Raw genomic sequence first — 25064 nt, forward strand, 5'->3', positions numbered from 1 at the left:
TAAATGTGTATATGAATCCAGTTTAAGCGAAAAACGCTTTACACCTTCGTATAAACAAAGTGCCAAAAATATAACTAACTAAAATACACAAATCATTGAGTACAATGCTGTGCAATGAAGTGAAAAGGAAAGATGTACAAATCGTCTTCATTCTTGACATAAGATTCACTTCATTTTCATTCGATTTCAGAGGTTTATCTGCTAAATATATTGTTTCTACATATTTGAACAATACCTCATGGGCCAGCAAAACTGTCGCTTTACCTATTTACGCTTGCAATATATACGAAACAAAATAATCTTACGGTACAAAGAAAAACTTTAAAGAGTTTTCGTTACATTAAGAACCAAAACTTCTCAATTAAAACTACGAAATCTGACTGAGAGAAGGGGGCCAGGGGCGCACTATAATTGCATAGTTTTTCTTAACGCGTTGTATAGGAGTTCGTACACAAGACCACACAAAGAAATTATTTAGGGCAATTGTGCTAAACAACTATCACAGGATTTGAAGTTGCTGTTATTTCGGTGAGTTTTAGGATATTTACTTACGGTAGATCTCGAATAGGCTACTTGCTGTTAAATGCAGTACAAATCCATCATCGTCGAGAGCAGGGATTTGTACTGAGCGTCATAGGCAACGGAGTTGTGAAAAGTCGGCATTATTATAATAAACAAAAATTGCAAATGGGTGGTGTCTTTCCCTGACCCGTCCTTGATTGTTCTTCGACCTGTTGCTCTGGAAATTGGAGGTTTATTATATATATCATATACATATGAAAATGTATATATATAATATATATATATATATATATATATATATATATATATATATATATATATACATATATGTTCCCGTGGTAGCTCCGTATATACTCACACTAACCTACAATTGCAATTATGAATAAAATAATGTATGTGTATATATATATATAATATAATATTATTCTCTCTATATAATATAATATATATATTCTAGATCTATAATATATACCATATATATCCTATTCATACACACACACATATATATATATATATATAATATAATATATATATATATATATATATATATATATATGCTTAGGCCTTAGGCCTAACGACATGATTACCACCCAATTAGTCTAAGATGTAGTGAGATAAAGTTACCGCTGCCACTGAATGGTCCAGTAACTGGCTGATGCTGATATGTTGTCTATGGATCACTCCAAGCTTATTTCCCAGCCTACTACCTACCGGTTAGTGGGTGCTATAGTAGATTCACCTCACCCGCGCATTTGACGTCTGGGCCCGTCCCTTGTTCTACTATAGCATCTTATTGGCTATAAAACAGAAAAAGCATATGGGATAACCACCTGACACCTAAAGACTCCGTAGGATGTTTAAGGCTTTTCCTTTTAAGATATTTTCAAGAACGAGGACCCTTGTCTAGCAATAGAAATTGACAGCATTTGAGCCAAGGTTATAACAGTGGGCAGAATGAGCTTTTTTACAAAACAAGTGTCAGTGTGACCATAATTCTTGCTAGACGCTCAGGTTATGAACAGGCAAATGGCTTGCCTCTGATGAGGCAGCTGAGGGAAAATACATTTCAATGCCAACACTGATTCAGGTTTTATTGGCGATAAAATATTTTTACAGAGCATTCGACAGAATGTATGGAGTGCAACTGATGATTCATGTTGGAGGAAGCAAAAACCAATCACAAAATATGATAACACATCCAAGCAAATGCTCACTGCATTCTCGGTCGGCACCTCAGGTTTTCATCAGAACTTGCGATAACCGGAATGAACTGGTCCCACGCTGGTTTCGACTGTATGACCTTTGCCACATGCCTGACAGTCACAATGCCGTCTTACGACGGATGTTTTTTCATCCCCTCTGCCCTAGTTTATCAAGAAACTGTTGGCGGCTAAAGGTAGCCATGTCTCGCATAAGTTTATCTGGCACCTTTGCAACATAATCTCTAAACTGTTATGACTCTGCAAATAGTTGTTATTCCCATTCTTCTAAAAACTAAATATATATATATATATATATATATATATATATTAATATATATATATATATATATAATATATATATAAAGAGTATGACCAGCACTTGTGCATATAACCCGTTTCTTACAATTCGTAATATTGTACATACACTACAATCTATTTACATAAATAAAATTAGTAATTATCAAAAAGATGATGAACACATTTTGGAGTAGAAAATAAATGCCATTTATCCCCAAGTGCTTTTAACAATATAAATCTTGTTTTGAACATTCTACTTTTCATAAATGAAATCATACTTAACTCATCTGCTAAGGGCATTACTTCATGAATATACCAAATCTCAGTTATATGTTCACTTGTAATCATTGCTGTATTTAAGCAACAGTTGCATAAATTGCTCACATTCCTTTGTCGGAATGCTATCTTGTTGAACACAAATGTGTATAAACATTAAGAAAAATGTAGCAATGGGAAACCCTCTCGGTCTTACTTTGGCCAATACATTTTTATCTCATCACGAAGTTGCTTGGTTAGATAATTGTCCCAGTATTTTGAAACCACTGCTCTTCCGACGCCACCTACCGCTGTTTCTTGATGATTTAACACAAAGCACAAAAATGTTGAATTGACCTCAAAAGCAGAGAACAATAATACCTGAGCTTTCCTTGACGTGCTATAAGTAGACAAAGTGATAGCACGTTTTCGACACAGTCTACAGGAAACCAACATTTACAGGACTCAACTAAACTTTCCTCATCCGTCCCTATAGTTTATAAACGCAACTTAGTCCCTAAGCTCGTAACCGGTGCCTTTAACATTTGTTTATCTTATTCAAGTCTTCATTCAGAATTTCAGTTTATAAAAGAGAGGCTTCATAAAGATGGGTTTCATATTTCTTTCATAGATATAAACGTTGGCAAACAGCTAGAACAGTTTTTGTTTCCGAACGTTATTTCAAAAGTCAATAATGCGGTGTTATATTTCACTATTTTTTTCTATGGTAATAAGAGTTTTTCCGTTAAATATAGGCTATCAAAACTTATAATAGAATTTGATCCCCAAGCAAACGTCAGGGTAGTATTCAAACCTAAGTACGCCACTGGTAGCTTGTCTACAAAGACATCGTACCCTCAAAACTACAACCCCTTGTTATTAATACAAGTGTAATTGCTGTAATGCAATTTACTTGGGAAAAACAAAGCGACAAGCCAGTGTACAATGGTTTGGACAACTACGACAGATGTGGGCAAACTACTGCCCGTGGGCAGCACGCCAAATCTTAGTAAATTTGAACGAGTCATTGAGATCCTCCTTGGGTTGCTGAGTTACTTTGCTTTCCAAGTAAATGTGTTTCATGTGAAGTTGTTCCTTTATAATATCAATAAAAATTGTTTTTTTCGTATTTAATCTGAGTTACTTTATTACTTTGTTTTCAACCAAATGTGTTTCATGTAAAGTTTCTACCCTAAAATATTAATCATTTTTTCTTTAAATTTAGGTACTACTTTATTTTTAAAATATTTGTTTTATTTGAAGTTTCTACTTAAAAATATTAATTCATAAATTTATTTTTGTTTCTTCAAGTTTAAACAGTTATTTTGTTTTTCAAATATATATGTTTTTCTACTTTATATTATTAATTAATAAAAAATAATTGCTTTTTTTCTTAAATCAATTTTTATTTTGTCTTTCAAACGTGTTTCATGTAGAAGTTCCGACTTTAAAATACTATATAATAAAAATTGATTTCTAACTGAGTTTCATTGTCTTTCAAATAAAGGCATTTCATGTGAATCTTGTGCAGTAATTTAAGATATCAATTAATAAAAATTAATTGCATATTTCCTTTAAAAGACTTACGTTTGTCTATTCTAAATATTAATTTTGCTTAATATACTATGCGACCCTATAAAATTGTCAATTTTTTAATGTGGCCCTTGCACTGAAAGGCTTGTCCATCCCTGACCCTGGGAAGATCTGTTAAAACAAACAGTCTTTCAGCAAAACCACCATTCAGTGCCATATGGGATCATGCAGAAAATAGTGATCACTGTCTACGCGTAGACACATTCTCCATTCTCTCTAGAGAATGTGTGTGTGTGTGTGTTATATACGATATATATATATATATATATATAATATACATGTATATGAATTTTTATCACATCACCGTGATTTATATAGTCATTAAGCTACAAATGTCATTTAATATTCATTTCACGCTGCTTCGGGAATATCACCGAGGGTTATAACTTAAAAGTGATAAATGGATTTGTACAGAAGTGTCTCAACCACTCGACACTTCGTACCCTCACTCCAACGACTCCAGTCGACGGTCAAACCTATAAATTGGATATTAAACATTTGTAGCTTAATGAATAATATATATACTCGTGTATACATACATATGTATGTATATATGTATGTATGTATTATGTATGTAACATATTCTTCCAATATCATTGTGTAACACAGACTACTTACACACTAATATCTACTATACGTTTCACATATCTTTTGAAGTAAATGGATCTAGTCTGAACACTCTTAGGCTTACAGTTATATTCTTTTTAACCTCTGTTATAAAAACTGCAGTAGATTTGTTTCGACTGCATTCCAGCATACTGTTGAACACAACACTGCTTCAGTGCCTGCCCGATTGATTGCTTGGTTGGAATTAAGTCTGCCTCTCGGACAGAATACAGTTGCTCATGCGCGAGAATACATTGGTAGGTTTTTCATTCACTCGAAACTCGTCGTTGCCTCCTTGCCTCTGTCAATGCCCTGTAGGCATAAATATCCAAACTTGAATTACGAGTCTCTGAGTATTTATTAAATGAAAATGATAATATTATTGATTTAGGTACATATGTTTATGAAGTTCTTCATATTTATGAGTAATGTGCGGCTTTGTCTTCTGTTTTGTTTTTCTTCAAATGAACTTTTCTTCTTTTTTCAAGCAATATGTGTGTTGGGACTTGATGCTAGATAGTGATGTGACTCCGTTTTTTCTCTGTATTAAGTCCCTTTTTTTCGTTTTCTATTGTTTTATGGGCTTATGTTTTTTGCGCTTGAAGATGTATTTTTCTTGATGTTGTATTTTTCTTTGTAGGCCATCTACTTGCAAGAACAGAAGAGATTACTGTCCACTTTGTTTATTTTGTATGTCTCTTTGTGGACAAATTTGTACTAATAATTGTATACTTTTTGTCAATAAAATAACTAACTATGCAACAGCCCACGAAGGGCGCCCTAATCATTTCCCATGGCCACGTTAATTCTTCATGACATCAGTTCATATAATCAACCGAAGGTGTTGCCTATTTCGTTACCCGACTGATGCATGCTATCTGGTCTATATAACTTAACTAGATCACTTTTGATGGAGAAATAGTCATATTCTGGTCTTTGCAATCAACCGAAAATGTTGCTAATATCGTCACCCAACTGCGTCAGTATATCCTAAGAGGTCACATTTGATGGAGAAATACTCCTTAACATTCTGTCTTTGAAGATTCCTCGCACAAATTATTTAGTATATTTGATGAAAGATTTCCCACGGCCACACAAAAATGTCAAGAGTAATATTTCGCCTTGAGTTCATATCTACTGTCTTTTAAACATTAATCTAATAAGTTTATTTGTGCTGTTACTAGGGGAGGACATGAAGCTGCCTCCTACTACTCGTATCAGATACAAATTATGGCAAACCACCAGTGGGTAATTTGATGAATCCTACGACATCGATACTCACAACCTAGGCCTTCATTGTCATTTTCATTTATCAACTCCACATTACTTTCATTACTTTTTTTTTTTTAGCTAATGGGTAAGAGGGTGAAAGAAGAGTGAGGGCAGTTAGCTAGTTAAACTTGGTAATGAATAGTTGAGAAAGTTAAGTATTAGCAAGAGTAATGTCAAGTGCGGTTTAGCCACAATTTTATTTAAAGGTACAATTTTTCTTACTATGGCCTTAATATTAACATATTAAAATAACGATTTTACACTATATTAACACGGTGAATTGTACAAATTACATATTTTAAATTTTATTTCTTAATTGATAGCATAATTCTATTTTGATAAAATTCCAATTTTATTATTATAGCCTTAATATCAACCTTTAATAATGATTTTACAATATATTTACCTAGTAAATTCTATGTATTACGTTTTCTCAAGAAATTTCTTACCAGTGAGATGGTTGAGGTTCGCGATGAATATATATGAAGAGGCTCTTCTCCACCATCTGTGGTCTGTGTTTGGGTAGTTTCTCTCTTCTGCTTCTGATTCCTCCGCTAATTCTCCATTGTATTGAACTAATTTACTCCATATTTTGGTTGTCAGTCTCTACATTCTCAACTTATTTGGTTCTGTTTTGTATTTTGTGTGTGTTTATTTCCATTGTATGAACTGCCACACATTTGAACAGTCAAACCTTCGAATATACTTGGGCAGAGATTGCCCATTCTCTCAATCTCTGAACACCAAAGCGTGTAGAGTAAAATTATTGTCCGCTCACTGAGTCTGCCGTGGGCGACGAAGCTTTGATCTAGATGTGTGCGCTAGCTTTCAGAGTCATGGTTATCAGAACCTTCCTCACTGTTTTCAGCCTTATAAGTTTTCCTCCTTTTTCTCTGTTACAAAGTAAATGATCTACACTCCAGACCTATTTCCAACCTCGACGGAAAGGAAGGGTTTATAAAATCTAGGCCAAAGATCAGGCGCTGGGACGCATGAGATAATTCGGCGTTGAAAGGGAAATCGAAAGTAAGAACAATTTTAAAGGTGTAGCAAAATGAAAACTTTATAGTTACAATATACAGAAAAAGCCCGCTTTTGGAGATCAATAGGGATGATGTACGAGTCTGTAATCCGAATCCAGGTAGAAATGTCACAGGAAAAAAAATCCACCGAAAAAAGTCACAGGAAAAAACGTCACAATAATCTTTCCTAGATAGTGACCCCCGAGGGTTTTAACTGTGTGTGTATCCACCTTTGTGGCGTGTTTAGTACTAACCCGTTGAGGAATTCCATAGAAATATAAACAAAAGTGTAAGTATCAAATATGATAACCCCCAAGAAATATTATGAATTTTTTCCCTCTAGCTGTATTACCGCCCACTATAAATTAGTGTGACTTTTTTTTCCTGTGGCTTTTTTCCTAGCCAAAATTGTGACTTTTTTTTCTTGTTACTTTTTTTCCTGTGACTTTATTACCGGCCACCTGTAATCCATCCCGCAACTGGTATCCATTGTTACGTTCCTTCACAAGGTTGGAGGTATAGGAATGATCTTATCAGGCAAGTCTGAGAATAAAGACATACAGGTTATCAAAGAGATCAGTCAAAAAATGCTGTTGATAGTAGGTAAACTAGAATGGATAAGGTTATCAAAACAGAAGTGACAAACACATCTTTGTGATCAGGAGAACGAGAGGATAAGATATAAGCCTGAAGGGTGACCGGTAATAAAGTCGCAGTAAAAAAAAAAAAAAGTCACAAATTAGGTTAGGATAAAAAAAAAAAGTCACAATAATTTATGATGGCCGGTAATAGTCGCAACGAGAGACAATATTTCTTGGGGGTCATTACCTTTATGATATTTACAACTCTTTTGTTTATGTTCTTACGGTAATCACCACTGGGCTTGTACTAAACGCACCGCAAAGGGGGATGCATACCTGGTTAAAACCCTTTGGGTTCACTATTATAGGAAAGATTAATGCGAATTTTTCTCCTGTGACTTTTTTGGCTGGGAACTCCTGAAGCAGTTCCCAGATGAGAAAAGGCCAGCAAATTCTATCCGCCCTGGTATGACAGAACACTTTTGTAGTTCTAAAACTGTTGCAACCATAGACCCCTCAAATAGAAGGACTAGTGACTCACTCTCTTGGGTTGGGAAACTTCGGTCCCACTATATTAGGACATAGTGCGTTCAGTGCATGTAAACAATGATATGCATAGAATATAGTGGAAAATTTAACGCATTTCTGACGTTTTTATTCACTGTTAGTACCGTGCGTTAGTCATAAAATGGGCTTACGGAACCTAGGTGTAGTCGATAAAGAAATGCAGCCTAGCAATATTCTGAAAATTAAGGAATCTAGCTTGTGTCAATAATTCTGTTTCATATAATTCGTTTCTTTTCTATTACATAATGCCTAAGAAGTGTAATGTTTATGGTTGTCGAGGCAATTACAGGAATAAACCGTACATCAAAATAGTATCATTTCCAACTGATGAAGTGGAACGAAACCGTTAGATTGATGCTATGCATCTTACGTGATCTTTGTGTGTGCTCATCATTTTGAATGTGAACGGATTACAGTTAAAGGAGGGGAAAGGCCAAGCCAACCACCATCCATTTTCCCTGGAGTTTCGAAGTCACGTTGAAAGCAGGTCTCCTCAGCAGCCACAACTACAACTGTTTCAGCAGATACTCCGAACCGAAGCTCTGGATAAGATAGGCGACTATTCTTCATGTTGTAACGACATCCAGAAGCATTTCTCAAAGGAGCATCATATTTTTTTTGTAATAGTGATGATATCTACATTTCTATAACCGATGCAAAAGGACGTTCCGTTGTCCAATTTCTCCATTTGCAACATGTTGCAAGTCCAAATCATCTAATAAAAATAAAAAAATATATATATATTTCCATGCAATAGAAAATTTGGTATTGGCCTAGACCAGTGTCCTGCCTCTTTATGGAAAGTGTTACTAGTGAAGGCAGGCTTCACGGCCTATTTCATAAATAACTGAAACAACCCCCAGGTCTAATTTAACCTTATTCATTGATATTGTATGAGAATAGACATCTCTCTTTAATAGGCAATATTTAGACCATATACTCTGTTACGCCTTTTTGCTTCTTTCCTATTTTGAAGTGAATGCCGCAGCAGTAGCTAGTCTATGTAGCTCCAGCTCCTTATCACCCAGTAGAGTTTCCGTCGCTGCCATTGTATAGTGTTGCCACGACGAAGACTAGGCGAGAAATGAGGGCAATGACCTCGAGTTTACTGTCCGACCGACAGACCTACTCTATACGTGTAGACGCTCATCCGTTGAACGGTCTTGGGTGGACTGACAGGTAAACCTGAACGTGAATACCAGGCCTTACTCTGTCAAAACCTTTTTGAAAGCATTTGTGTTTGATAACAGTGACAAAGAAAGACAAATTGGCTGCTTGAGAAGAAAAGAAAACTATCTGCTTGACCTGTATCAATGATCTTGTTTGATGAATTACTATATTGTTTACCTTCGACAAGATCCTGCTGTTCTCTCCAGGACAAATTGTTCATGTATGACTTTTACTTCAGTCACATTGTAAATTACGTTGTTTTCCATTGTTTCAATAGAGACAACATACAATATTCTGGGTGATTTTGTGCTTTTTTATGAGATTTGAACTTTAAATGACCTTCAGATGACCTTGAAGGAAGTTGAAATTATGACAGATGAATTTCCCGACCTTCAACACTCGTGAGACACCAGAATAAAGGTTCTACCATGTATTTGACACAAATTATGGTGGGACCCGAAGTTCCAGATTCCAAGCATCGAGTTTACCAGTGCTTCTATTTAAGGGATCTATGGTTACAACAAGCAATAGCAGGGAGATATAAAAATAATAACTTTGTGAACTGAAGCTGTTTAACTTAAACTTAAGATGCGCTTATTCAAATCCCACCTGGAAAGGTTCGAGTCAGTTATCAATGGATTTCCCACTCGGATTCAGTATTTACAGTAGTAAATCATCCAATACGTGTAAAGAGATCGAGAAATGTATAAGCCTTTGGGGATAAACATTTTTTTAAAAATTCCTTTGTCATGTGAATGTGACAAGTGTTTATTTTCCTTCTCCTACTCCTTATTCCTCACTTTTGCGTTGAATCATGGGGGCATCTCGATTTTTGTTTCTCTCTCTCTCTCTCTGTCTCTATCTCTCTCTCTCTCTCTCTTCTACCAGATCTTGAGGCAAAGATCTTGCCTTTATACGGTAGAGAACTCCGCGAACTGAAAAAAGATGCAAAGGTAGAAGCAATAGTAACAGCGTACATGAAACTCGCACAGGCATCAATAGCGTTTCATTGTGTCAGCAACCATAAAGTATCATGTCGCGTTTTGTTCTCATAGAATGCTTAATATTTCACACCAGAGGACCAAATCTTCATCGTATGTGTCCTTTCCTTAATGAGTAATCTTGATTGAACATCGCCATGTTCGTTTTTATTAGTTTTAAGCAAAATAGAATTATATTAGGATGGCCATTTATCTGTACGACCGCACTTTTTCTGTCCGCCCTCCGATCTTAAAAACTACTGAGGCCAAAGGGTTGCAAATTGGTACGTTGATCATCCACCCTCCATTCATCAAGAATAGCAAATGAAGCCCTTTATCGTCAGTCACGGGCTGCTCTATGAGCAAGAGTCCGTGCTGGCATAAGGCCAGCTCAATCAAAGCAGGATCTATCGTCAATAGTTTCATTTGATTTAAGGTTAAAGTTAGCCATGATCGTGCATCTGGCCGCCAACACAGGCCACCAAGGATGGCTAATAGTTTCACACAGCATTATCCGCTGTACAGAAAAGTCGATTGCGCCGAAGAAACTTCGCCATGCGTAAGATAAAGATACTTTGCAACAAAATGATGAATGGCTATTGATGAACAAAATCCCTAAACTCTTGGTTCGAGTTAATTGCAAACAAACTGCAATATTCAAATGATCCTTGAGAGTCAGTTTAATCACAAGAAACTTGAAAAAACATTAGGGTTAATTTACTCCACGCCCCGAGTAATAACAGTGACTGTTCTTCGAGTAATAACAGTGACTGTTCTTCGAGTAATAACAGTGACTGTTCTTCGAGTAATAACGGTGACTGTTCTTCGAGTAATAACGGTGACTGTTCTTCGAGTAATAACGGTGACTGTTCTTCGAGTAATAACGGTGACTGTTCTTCGAGTAATAACAGTGACTGTTCTTCGAGTAATAACAGTGACTGTTCTTCGAGTAATAACAGTGACTGATCTTATAACAGTGACTGTTATTCGAGTAATAACAGTGACTGTTCTTCAAGTAATAACAATGACTGTTCTTCGAGTAATAACAGTGACTGTTCTTCGAGTAATAACAATGACCGGTCTCCGAGTAATAACAGTGACTGGTCTTGGAGTAATAACAATGACTGTTCTTGGAATAATAACAGACTGTTCTTCAAGTAATAACAATGACTGCTCTTGGAATAATAACAGACTGCTCTTTGAGTAATAACAGTGACTGTTCCTCGAGTAATAACAATGACTGCTCTTTGAGTAATAACAGTGACTGTTCCTCGAGTAATAACAATGACTGCTCTTTGAGTAATAACAGTGACTGTTCCTCGAGTAATAACAGTGACTGTTCCTCGAGTAATAACAATGACTGATCTCCGAGTAATAACAGTGACTGTTCTTCGAGTAATAACAATGACTGTTCTCCGAGTAATAACAGTGACTGTTCTTCGAGTAATAACAATGACTGTTCTAAGAGTAATAAATGACTGTTCTAAGAGTAATGACAGTGACTGTTCTTCAAGTAATAACAATTACTGTTCTAAGAGTAATGACAATGACTGTTCTTCGAGTAATAAAAATGACTGTTCTAAGAGTAATGATAATGACTGTTCTTCGAGTAATAACAATGACTGTTCTAAGAGTAATGACAATGACTGTTCTTCGAGTAATGACAATGACTGTTCTTCGAGTAATAACAATGACTGTTCTAAGAGTAATGACAATGACTGTTCTTCGAGTAATAACAATGACTGTTCTAAGAGTAATGACAATGACTGTTCTTCGAGTAATAACAATGACCGGTCTTCAGATTATGAACTTGATTATTATCTACAAATTTCAGGCTTCGTTTCAAGTCTGAGTCTTTCCTGTAGGTTCAAAAATGAAATTTTGATGATGTTTTAGAGTTGCCAATCTTTAAACTGTTTTTCTAGCATTATTTTATTTATGATGGAATTTCCTTCACCATAAAACCAGAAAAATCCTGGTCACTGCATCAAACCTAAGCCAAGAAATAATAAATCAGATGATCCTGCTTATTTCTCCTATCAGTCGCAGTTATTTTACAAAACTGCAAGCAAAGCTGTTATAGAAACTTATTCAGAATATTTCGAATGTTTATTGTTCAAGTATCTAATAGTTCACAAGTCACCTGGATATAGATTCATTATATCATGCACTAAGCAAATTCTTATGAAGAGAGATACCTATAAATTCGAGTCAGAAGCTCATGACTGAGCCCCGTAGGGAGCGCTGTCCGTGCACATAATGCGGAGCACTGTAGGCATTACTTAAGATCCTTTGCAGCCTTCCTTTGGCCCCTAGCTACAACTCCTTTTCATTCCCTTTACTGTACCTCAGTGCATAGTCTTTTTCTTCCATCTTACTTTCCATCCTCTCTAACATTTGCCTCACAGTACAACTGTGGGGTTTTCCTCCTGTGACAGCTTTCAAGACTTCTTACTGTCCGTTTCCCTTTCAGCGCTGAATGACCGCATAGGTCCGAGCACCTGGCCTTTAGCCTAAGCTGTATATTCTATTCTCATGACTATGTGGCTTTTGCAGATGAATGTTGGAGAGGAGAAGATGCCCACATCACTGGAACGAAAGAGAGTTCAGAGGAGTCCTCAGCTTTGCTGGGCACCGCAGAGACTGAGACTAAGGCCAGGATAGAGAAAGTGACAGAAGATGGTGGAAAAGCGAAAGGAGAAGACAGTGACAGCGAAGATTCTTCGACGGTCTATTCCATTCATTACAAAAGTCCAGTCCACGGCTGCTTCCAACGCTACAGGGACAGCGTCGCTTATTGGTAAGGGCTGTGCTGTGAATACCTTAGTTAATTAATGCTCAGATACGTAACCTTCGTCGTTTTAGTCATACGATGATAGCGAAGTAGTCTTGATGTTCACAATTCATCTCAGCGTGTAGAGTTACGCATCACTCAGTGCCTCATGACTTGTACAGAAAGGTTTTCTAGAAATAATGTCTACGTAATCTCTTCAAAAGTTTGAAGGCATTATGCGCACTTTTGTCAAATCGTTTGTATTGATCACCTGGTGTGAATATCTGCCAGTGCTTTCCTCATTAGGTTCCCCGAGTGTGACTTTATTACCGACCTCCATAAATTAATGTGACTGTTTCCGGTGAATTTTTTCCAAGCCAAAATTGTGACTTTTTTCCTGTGACTTTATTTCCTGTGACTTTTTTCCCTGTGACTTTTCCCTGTGACTTTATTTCCGGCCACCCTCGTGAATATGACTCATCACCAATTTTCTGTTTAATATCATGCAAATCGTAGAATTGAAATAGAAAATTTCTACAAATATGAAGGCGAAATAACACATCGGGAGTGTTGTTTCTACAGCTGAAGAATTGAATGGTTTCATGGAAGCTGTTTAAACCTTGCTGAAATGGCAACGGTACATGTAAGAAGTTAGTGAGGCCAATGCTAAGACAATTGAACGGAGTTGTCGGTGCTTTGGGGGGCTACACTCAATGTCAGGATGTGAATATCATTCGTGGACTGAAATTGGCTGGACCAGTCATTTTAGCGTCACTACTTTTGTTGAATATATCAACACATCATTTCCGTTGCTGTTCTTTAATTATATTCACTATACTACGACCGGAAATAATAAGTAAGAAATTATTAGTATATGAGCGATTGTATTTTTCTAAATACAAAAAAGTTAAACTGGGAGTTTCGACCGTTTGCGCAACAGTCCTTTTTAGCCAGCTGAAAGGACCGTTGTGCAAACGGTTAAAAGCTCCCTTTTTTAACACTTTTTTGCGTTTTGAAGAATACAGTCCCTCATATACATTATTGTTGAATTTGACTTATTACATACATCAACAAATATCGTGCTTGCGTGTCCTATTTTACATTATCCGTGATGAATTTTTTTTCACAGCAGCTTCTAACCCACCATTTACATTTTTCCTGATCGATGTAATTATAGTATGAAACGTACCCATCTTGCATCCAAAATGACATGTCCCTTCTGCGTGGCGGGTGTCACTGCAACATATTTGTCAGAGCGTGGCTTCGTTGCCGTAACTTAAATCGAAGGTATAAAGTTTGTCGAGGATTACGACCTACAGTAAATTTCACAAATGGCTTAGAAGTTCGCAATGAGGTTATCGAACCAGATGTAACTATTTTTATTAGATCTCACGCGTACTGCGTCGCGTGAAGTCTGTGCCCCGGTTTCGAAAGCAAGGAGAGTGAAAAAAAAAGGACTTCTTTGATAGATCAGAGTCCTGCCTAAGCAGTGCAGTCACTCACTAGAAGCAATGCTCATTTGTCAGTGAAGAAATTGTGACAACATCAACCTATCATAGTACTTGCAAAATGATCCCCTGAACAGAAAATAAAAGCTATATTACCAGATTTCGTTTCCGGTACAGTATCACTACAAAGATTTCAAAACCTTTGAAAGCTGGTAGCACAGAAATAATGGAATAAGGTAGACCATCTTACTGGCGTGTTTATATTGCACGCATTCATGTACAGGCATATACACTTGCACAAGCTCATATTATCGATCGATGGTGGCCTAGTTAATATTATAAGAGAACTATAAACCAAAAGATTACTCAGATGCAGTGGATTTCAACTAGTATGAAGAAGGATATGGGGCTTACAACCTCAGTTCAAAAGTACTTGCTGGGAAGCGGAAGATTAACACATTTTGGAGCATCTAATATGTTGTTTTTGAGTAACTTAGCCTTATGCCAGCACGGGCTCTTCCTCATAGAGCAGCCCATCCAATAGTAGTTTGCCTAGAGTTTTATATATATATATATATATATATATATATATATATATATATATATAGTATATGATATATATATATATATATATATATATAATATATATATATATATATATATATATTACTCGTAATCTTCTTAGGCACGAAGATATGGTAATTCAGTTGTATTCCACATAGGAAAATGTAAATGGTATGTCTCAGAAAATGCCCAACAGTTTCGTCCTCCAATGGACCTCTTCTTGGAGCGTTTCCTTAATAAACGCTCCAAGAGGAGGTCCATTGGAGGACGAAACTGTTGGGCATTTTCTGAGACATACCATTTTCATTTTTCCATGTGGAATACAACTACATATATATATATATATATATATATATATATATATATATATATATATATATATATATATATATAAGCATATATCTGGAATTAATTTTTCTTTAATGCATGGAGGAATCGTACATAACATGATGGCATATCTTAGTTGACTTGTGAAAATGATTTATTCAATGCAGTATTATGTCTGATCATGAGTCTTTGTCCCGAAGACCAAACGTGTTTTTTTTAGGTTTTGAAGAAAGGCCACTTCTCCATGTCTTTCTCACTCAGGTGGCTTGGATTCTGCAACAATTTCACGTACTGGGTGATGATCACTGCTGCTTATGATCTGCTAACGCCGGAATATCATCAAGTAAGTATAATAAGTATTTCTGCACGAAAATAAAAAGTATATTTCTTAAAGATTCTTACGGATTATTATTGTTTTGACAAATGTTGGTGATAGACCCTTTTACGGTGAATAATCATTGTAAGTAGCAAAAATAAGATGTGTATGATTTCCTCCCTCTGAATCACGAATGTAAATATAAAAAAAAAAAGGCGTGATGCGACCTCCACCTTACTTGGGACGCGTGCAAGATTTTCCCTTGACGCATAAGTTGTCAACATCATATTCCCAACTTACCGTGAATTGGTCTTCGTAATTAATTCCCATGCTTAGTATACTACTCATACTAACAAAAAGGATCAAATAAAAAGGACACAAATTAAACACGTTCATATATTACCAGTTATAAGTGTTAACACCAAATAATCGAACAGAAGCAAAGCCTCAATTCAGTACAACAAATAAATTAATTAATCAAAACGCGCTAAAATATAAACATTGAGTTTATATTTACTGAGACTCGCGTACTTTTCTTTTGTCATCTGAAATGCATATGACTCATTTTTACAAAATTAAAACAGTGTATTTTATTAATCTATTTACGTTTGCATGCATATTAGACACCTGAACGTTGTTCATTTCACAAAATTTTATATCTTGGCTCTCACTCTCCTCCTGCTAACACAGTTGCGGTAAGAGGTGACAAGATCTAACTCAGCTATCAATGAAGCTTTGAGAGAGAGAGAGAGAGAGAGAGAGAGAGAGAGAGAGAGAGAGGTGGGGATATCCCTACATAAATAGTCCAGTCGAATCGTGAAAAAATCGCACACTTTGGGTTAAAAGCATCAAATTTGGTATCTTAGTAGGATTTGCCATACTGAACAATATTAGCTATGGACCTAAGCTGAAAATTCAAAATGGCGGCCATTTTCAAAATGGCCGCCATTTTGCATGATATATTACAATAAATTTTTTGTGCATTTACATTTTTAGGTCATGACTAGACCATGCACAAAACTGGGACACTTTTAGGTTTCTCAAGAATATTGATAGACATATACCATAGGGATTAAGCCTCTCTCTATTTATTATTTCCATCTAATGATCCAACTCACCGTGTTATAGTTAGGCGAATATATTAAACTGATTTTTCTGCATGTTGAATACTGGATGCTATAACAGCACATTATATTATTTCCATTTCACTTCAGGATCTGATCAGGATAGACTAGTTCTAAGAAAGGAATCTGAACACAAACTATCATGGCAAAGAGTGTAAAAATATTTGATAAATAAGAATCAACTTCGGCAGATAACAAAGATAATTTTTTCGAGTGGAATAAATGTGTCATATGTCAAGACAGAACCTCTAAAGCCCTTCAGTGTCCTGCTAATAACAGAAGAACAGACATTCCAGTTGGGACAGGTTATCATACTTTTGAAGAAAACCTTGAAAGGTGCTGCTCATTACATGGTTTCCAGTGCCAATAAGACTAGAACATCACAAGAAAGGAGGAGGCATAGCTGAAAGTTTACAGCATTACAAAGCTAAATGGCATAAATCTTGTAGAAACAAGTTTTCACGCACGAATATATCAAGGCAGGGGAAAAGAAAACATCTTTAGGTACAGAAGAAGAGTCAACAAGTATTAGTAAAGTCAGTAGACAGAGTTGTGGGGATGCAGCAGCAAAGATGAGGAGAGACATTTGTTTTTTCTGTGATGATGCTACTGGTGTTCTTCATGAGGCATCAACATTTAACATTGACAGACGAGTTCGCGAATGTGCACTTCAACTGCAAGATACTGTGCTGTTAGCTAAATCGAGTGCAGGTGATCTAATCTCACAAGAAGCAGTATATCATGCAAAATGTTTGCTAAGTTTGTATAAAAAAGAGAGCAGACGCATTAATAAGACTGTGCAAGAGAACCAGGATGATAATTATGATTCATGGCATTGTCCTTGCAGAGTTAATTACTTTTATTGAGGAATCACAAACAGTAACTGAGACTGTTACAGTACTCAAATTAGCTGACCTTGCTAAAATGTATACAAGGCGCCTTGGGCAATTAGGGCTGGATGAAAAATCGAATGTTAGCTTCTATTCCAGATTTGCAAGCGCACAAGCAAGGCCGGGATGTCTTGCTTATTTTCGAAACAGATTGGAGAAGCTTTGAAACAATATTAAAAATGTGGTTTGTCCACCCAAACTTAAACATGGTCTTTTCACAACAGCTGCAGTGGCCAACACAGACCATAACTCAAGCTCCACCACTGCACAGGGGTCTCTACATGGAACAGCTATTTCGTTTTTCAGCATCCAACTAAGGAAAGACAGGTAACAGAAAGAGAAAATATATCAATCGACAGAACTCTAAAGAGAGAAAGCTTAAAGCCTTTGCCAGTCATATAGTGTTCTTGCTCCAGTTGTTCTATGTAAGGAACTTTACCCGTATGGTGCCTTCTAAAGATGGTTCTCTGATTAGTGATTCTGAAACCATATCGTTTGCCATGGAATTAGAATATACTTGGCTGGATTATGTTAAAGAAGAACTTGAAGCAGAGGACTCGGAAGACAAGAACATTTCATGGGAAGCTTTTCATGTGTATCTCGACCATTCAGTTGGAAGCAATAAAGATTTACTGGATAGCAGTTCCCTACTGCCACTTTTTCAAGAGGAAGCAAAATCCACAGCATGATTCGCCATGCCATGACAGTAATCAGCCAGCGTGTGACTCTCCTAAATCCAGGACAAACACCAGTGATGGCATATAACCAACTTTTATACACACTTGAAAAAGGTATTCAGTGGAATGTAGTATGTTTGCAGGAATTCACATAGAAATTGCAGCTTGGAAAACAATTAATGATTGATTACAGAACTAGGGATGGGTGAGCGCACTGTGTCATGCAAATATAGTTTCAGCTGGAACAGCAGTCTTTTCTAAAGGCAGCACATGTTTCTCGAACAAGACTTGCACACCAAGTTACAGCTTGTGCATTGCATATACTGATGAATAAAGCTCACAGAGCATATGCAGAAGATAGCGACGAAACTCCAGTTCCGTGGATGAATGGAAAGAGGAAAAGGAAAACTGAAAGTCCCCTTTTCCATTATTTATCTTTAACTCTGAAATTTGAATTAACCATTTTATTATTTGTTTGATCTACTCGGGGGGCAACTTCGAACTCTACAAAGATTCTCTCTCAGTTCTGATACCTTGGTTTTTTGCTCTGGATCATCCAAATTATGCTCCGTGGCTTCCTGTCCATCTTCGTGATATGGTGACCTTGCATAGTAGTGGTCCAGATATTTTTACTGAATTTGAAAAAGGCCACTTCGTAGTGCATAAAACTCACAACTCTTTTTCAGGGATTGCCATTAATCATGGTCACGAACAAAACAATAACAGCGCCTCAGTGGCGTGATCGGTATGGTCTTGGCCTGCCACCTCAGTGGCCGTGAGTTCGATTCTCGGGCATTCCATTGAGGGGTCAGTCTCGACGTGGTTCGGAAGTCACGTAAAGCCGTTGGTCCCGTTGCTGAATAACCACTGGTTCCATGCAACGTAAAACACCATAAAAAAAATAAAAATAATAAACTTATAAAGGGTGATGGGGGAGCAGCGGGACTGACAGAAGATGTTTCACAACTCCTTCACTGGATGGTGTCTGGTCCTGAAATGGCTCTTGGGCTGTTAATAATCATCCCTAGAACTGATCCTGTGTCAGCAGTATAAAAACACCCGTGTTAAGCACCACAAACAGACTAAAAGTGTACAGAAATCATTTGTTAACCAAGTGAAATCTCTAATGGATGTAATTTGCGAAATGGATAATCCTTTTTAGAACATTCAAGAGATCTCCCTCGTTCGTGATACCCATGATATTAGTGACCCAAATGTAGTTTACACATTTGGGAAAGATGCAGTTTCAGGATTTCATTAGTGAACGTCTTGAAAAAAGAGCAAAGCCCTTATCTGATCCTGTACAGCAAAATAAGCCGTTGCTTTTTAGCCGACATAAATAGGTATATAAGTTTCTTATGGTTCAGTTCAAAATGAGTTACTGCTCTTTAATGAACAACCAAACTGTAAAAGTTCCTTCAAAGTGAGAATTATATATTATAATATATATATATATATATATATATATATATATATATATGTGTGTGTGTGTGTGTGTGTGTGTGTGTATATATATATATATATATATATATATATATATATATATATATATATATATATATATTGTTATACGATCACAACTAACACGTGAAGATTGTATATCAAGAGCCAGCAGGAAAAATGAAAAGCAGCAGTATCTAGCACTTTCGTGTATTCTTGATACACCCCATCAGGGTACAATATATAAAAGAATGAAAAATAGCTTCGAAATATCAAAGGTAAACATAAAGACAAAAAAGTAAAATACAGAACAATCAAACAGCCTAGTCAAGAAGCAAATGGTCCACAGCCTAGAATTACACTTAAAGGACAACAACAAATGGAAATGGAACTACTAAGCACTCAATTACATAGTTACGAAGTTGTCAACAATACATTTCGGAAGCCAGTTATCTAGTTTATATTGTCCGTTGCTAATATTAAAAACACTAATAGACTTATATTTTATTATACTAGACTCTATAATGTTTCTTTTAATAATGTCTCTACAAAATAAAATTTCCTTTGAATTGTTCCAATTAATTGCGTGATTAAAATTATTCATATGTAAAAAGAGAGCACTCGATGTACTTCCTACACGTACATAATATTTATGTTGATTAATTTTGATGCCAGTAGTTTGCCACTTTGACTAATATATTTTTTATCACAATCTCTGCATGGAATTTCGTAAATGCAACCCGTTTGTAAATTTGGAGAGTTCCTTATTAAAATTGTTCTTACAGACTGCGTGTTACTAAAAACAACGTTAACATTAAAAACTGCATAAAATGTTTTCTTAGCCTTTCTTAAAGCAACATCAACTAAAAATGCCGGATACTTCAATTTAAAAGCAATATCATAAATCTTGGCAATCTCGTCTTCTAAAAATTCAGGACAACAAATTCTTGAAGCTCTTAAAAACATGGAAGAGAATACAGAGAGTTTAACTTTCAAATGGTGATTGGAGTAAAAGTGAATGTAAGAACATACATTTGTAAGTTCCTAAAATCCGAAAATTTAAATCTGTTACCCTGTCTATGCACACTTACATCTAAAAATGGCAAAACTGAATCTATTTCCTCCTCAAGTGTGAACTTTATAGAGGGAACTAGCGCATTTAATCTAATTAAAAATCGGTTCACATCCTCACACAAAGGCCATACACGAAATATGTCATCGACATACCTAAACCAAAGAACATTCGCAGGTAAAATATTTGATAGAAGTTTCTTTTCAAAAACCTCCATGTAAATGTTGCTTAAAAGGGGCGATAAAGGGTTCCCCATAGCCATACCAAACCTCTGCTTATAGAATTTACCATTGAAAGTAAATTTACATTCCTTAATACACAGTTTTAGTAACTCTAAAATGGTGTCAGTTTGCAGAGAAAATTCTTATTTATCCAACTCATCAGCTAAAAATGTTATCAGGTCGTCAACTGGAACTTTAGTCAAAAGGGAAACTACATCAAAGCTAATCATTTTAAACTCGTAATTAATGTTACAGCTTCTGAGACGGTTTACAAAATCCACATTATTTTTTACTGAAAATCCTGAAATTTTTCCTATAAGAGGTAACAATTCACTGACAAGCCACTTTGACAAATTATAAGTTGATGACCCTACAGAACTAATAATAAGTCGTACAGGGTTATTTTGTTTGTGAGTTTTAATAAGTCCATAAAGATAGGGCAAGGATGCACATACAATACAAAATTTCTTAATTAAATCATCTTTTCCCCTTAATAATGTTTTAAGTTTTTTATTGAAACTACTATTAACCTTCAGTACTGTATAAGTTTCTTGGTCACTTAACAAAACTAACATTCTATTTACTTAATCATCTTTATTTATTAACACAAGAGCATTTGATTTATCTGCTTTCGTAATGTGTAACGTTTTATCTTTTTTAAGGTTGCTGTACGCCTTTAAAAACCTATCAGGAACATTAGAATAGCACTTAAAAGAACATGCGCCATAAACAATACCCTTACAGATGTTGAAATCTTCAATAGACAACGATCCAAATTTTTCTAAATTACAAAATGATTTAGCTATTCCTACCCAGTTCACTTTCTCGTCACAAACACTGAAGTTGATACCATAAGCATCATCATCTAACACTTTATCCGATAAATTACATACAAACTGGGGATTTGCATCTTTAGTCCAACCGCTGTTCTTGATGAGCTGTTTAAGTTTACGATCGAGTTTATTCTTCAGACGTCGGCACTGGCTTCGTAACTTATGATAACAATAATCGCCCAATCGAGTCTTCCATTCCAAGGGGATTGCTTGATTAAAACTATATCTATTTGACCTCAGGATTCTGAAAGCTTGTTCCACATCCAGTTTCGTTATTTCTATGTACTTTTGTATTATAAGACGTTCATATTCTTCGAATGGTTTACTGGATAGGCCGCGATGTTTCTTGGATAAAAACGATTTTGGCATAACATGCTCACTGAAACACATACGTAGAAAATTAAGTTGTAATTTTAGCTTGCGGGCTCTAATGAGAGAGGAGGAAAAATCAGCAACGAAGGGCTCCAGTGAAGGGCGTAGGATCTTGAAGGTAGCAAATATGGTAAAGATTCGCCTGGCATCCATAATGTTATACGATAATAAGTAACACGTGAAGATTGTATATCAAGAGCCAGCAGGAAAAATGAAAAGTTGTCAACATTATTAAAAGAAACATTATAGAGTCTAGTATAACAAAATATAAGTCAAGTAGTGTTTTTAATATTAGTAACGGACAATATAAACTAGATAACTGGCTTACGAAATGTATTGTTGACAACTTCGCAACTGTGTAATTGAGTGCTTAGTAGTTCCATTTCCATTTGTTGTTGTCCTTTAAGTGTAATTCTAGGCTGTGGACCATTTGCTTCTTGACTAGGCTGTTTGATTGTTCTGTATTTTACTTTTTTGTTTTTATGTTTACCTTTGATATTTCGAAGCTATTTTTCATTCTTTTATATATTGTACCCTGATGGGGTGTATCAAGAATACACGAAAGCGCTAGATACTGCTGCTTTTCATTTTTCCTGCTGGCTCTTGATATATATATATATATATATACTATATATATATATATATATATGTATGTATGTATGTATATGTATGTATGTATGTATGTATGTATGTATATATATGTGTGTGTGTTTGTGTGTGTGTGCATGTATAAAATATTGATATATAATATAATCTTAAGATATCAGTTTATGACAGAAGTCATTATTTGAATTTCTTCAGTTTCGGTCCGAATTGGGTTGTGCAGTCCTTTATTGAATAATCAAATTGTATAATTCCTTTCAAATTAAGAGGAACTCATGAAAATATATTCATATTTACACATATAACATTGATATATGATATAGTCTCGAAATATTAGTTCGTTTGTCACAAATTATCACTGAATTTTCTAATTTTTGAGTTTAAAATGGTTTGCCGTCTTTTATTAAGCCCCCAAATTGTATAACTTCCTTCAAATTAAGAAGAATATATGCACTATACATGTTAAGTAATACTTATTATTCATCCAACTCCTGTACATCAGAATAACGGCACATCTTGCAGGTCTAAAGTAATTTTTCAAACCACTGTCCACCATCTTGAAAATGGCGGCCATTTTGGATTTTTCATGTTGGGTCTATAGCTAAAATAGTTCAAACTGTGCCAAGTTTCATACATTTAACCCAATGTGTGCAATTTGCCTAAAAATCTGCACGATTCTACTGGACTATGATGTGACATCACAAGCGGAGAAACAGCGGATAAGGTTCTGACTTTTCCCGCTTCTGACGTCACATCGAGCAAGGTTCGTTGGGCAAAACTAGACCGTGTGGACGGGGCTTTAGGGGTCATTCAAATGAGCTTCTTAACTCAAAAGAATTCCTAAAACAAAAGGGACTAACATCTTATCATTCTCCTTAACGATCAATGTTGACAACAGGCAAGTCACGAGAGGTCTGTATTTCAAAATCAATTCTCGAAGGAACAAAGATGCAACTTTAACTGAAGCTACCTGGACTGAAGCCTGACAAGGCCAAAGTAGTGGCAGCCACGAAGCAGCGATTTGCTGGGTAGTCCTAAGTCTATAGAGATCTTGGGCAGTGCCAGGACCCACTACTGGCCCGTTGATACAACAGAACATTCACCGTCCTTCTTTGTATTGATAGTTTAAATTTTGCATTAATTTTCTTTGAATGGGAGTCTATCAGTAACCTAATTATTTATCCGTGTTGGTTATTGTGTTAAAAACTTCAGCCTCGTATGTCAGTTACTTTTCTGTCGATAGCGAGAGTAACAACTCTATATTTTTATTGTTTTAAACTATATCTTGACGTAAACTCCATTGAAGATTACTTAGAAGTCCTCAGATGTTCAGATTAAATTTTTCTCCATGTAACGTGTATGTGTATAGTATATATATATATATATATATATATATATATATATATGTATATATATATATAGCTTGAGGATAAATAGCAGTGCCAAGACCAGGAAGAACATTCTTATTAAACGAGCTTTCGAGGTTTAAAACCTCATCTTCAGGCTGAAAAAATGACAAGGATGAGAAATCACTAAAAAATTACATTAAAATGAATTGTCTTATTAAAGCTTCAGTAAGAATATAAAATAAAACGAACATCACATACAAACTTAAATATTAAAAATTACGAAAAACTAAAACAAAACGCAAAACATACAAAAACAGAAATAAAAATAAAAATAATTTGAAGGTAAACAAACTACACTCAAAAATAAAAATGGCTAACGACCCACTTTGTGTACCTACTATGAAACTATATGATAGCTAGTTGAATACCGGACGAGTTTTGTTCAATTCCGGTTTTCATTTTCTTAATAAACAGCGACTCTGAAATTAAAAGGTCCAGTCTATTTGAGCAAAAAGACAGTACTCTAAAATCTAGGTGAGTGAAAGGATGGTCCTGTGCTAAACTGTGTTCCCTTATGGCAGAAAAAGGTGGTTAGAAAGAGGAAACCTAGTTTCTAACGGAAAGACCTCTGTGTTCCAAAATTCTGTGTCTAAGCCAGCGGGAACTGGATCCCACGTATCGCAGACCACACTGCGAACAGGTAAACAAGTAAACGACACTCGAATTAAGTTCCACAGGAAGAAGCAGGCTTCTCCCTCAAAAGTGATCCTACAGTAAAAGGGTTAGTAAAAACAAATCTGAAACTAACTTGAGGAAAACTATGCTTAAGTATTTCTTGTAACTTTTTTCCGTGCCAAGTAGCTACTATGACCAAGGAAAGGCAGATTAATATACTTTACATCTTTACTAGCAGTACTGTACACCTGTCTGGGACAAAAATTTCTCATCTAGAAAATTTTTCAGAACTTTGTAAAAGACAAATACGGGA

At 35.7% G+C, this 25064-nt stretch overlaps 1 protein-coding gene across 2 annotated transcripts in view; it reads left to right on the forward strand.

Annotated features, from left to right (window-relative positions):
- LOC135224569 (battenin-like) overlaps window positions 1-25064 on the forward strand; it is a 75185-nt gene that overhangs the window by 10101 nt on the left and 40020 nt on the right. For both annotated transcript variants that reach the window (XM_064263685.1, XM_064263684.1), the window contains exons 2-3: window positions 12624-12867; window positions 15441-15522. In XM_064263685.1, the coding sequence (XP_064119755.1) occupies window positions 12624-12867; window positions 15441-15522 (326 nt within the window). The remainder of the gene's footprint in view (window positions 1-12623; window positions 12868-15440; window positions 15523-25064) is intronic.

Source organism: Macrobrachium nipponense, chromosome 12 (assembly GCF_015104395.2).
Source record: "Macrobrachium nipponense isolate FS-2020 chromosome 12, ASM1510439v2, whole genome shotgun sequence".
NCBI lineage: Eukaryota > Metazoa > Arthropoda > Malacostraca > Decapoda > Palaemonidae > Macrobrachium > Macrobrachium nipponense.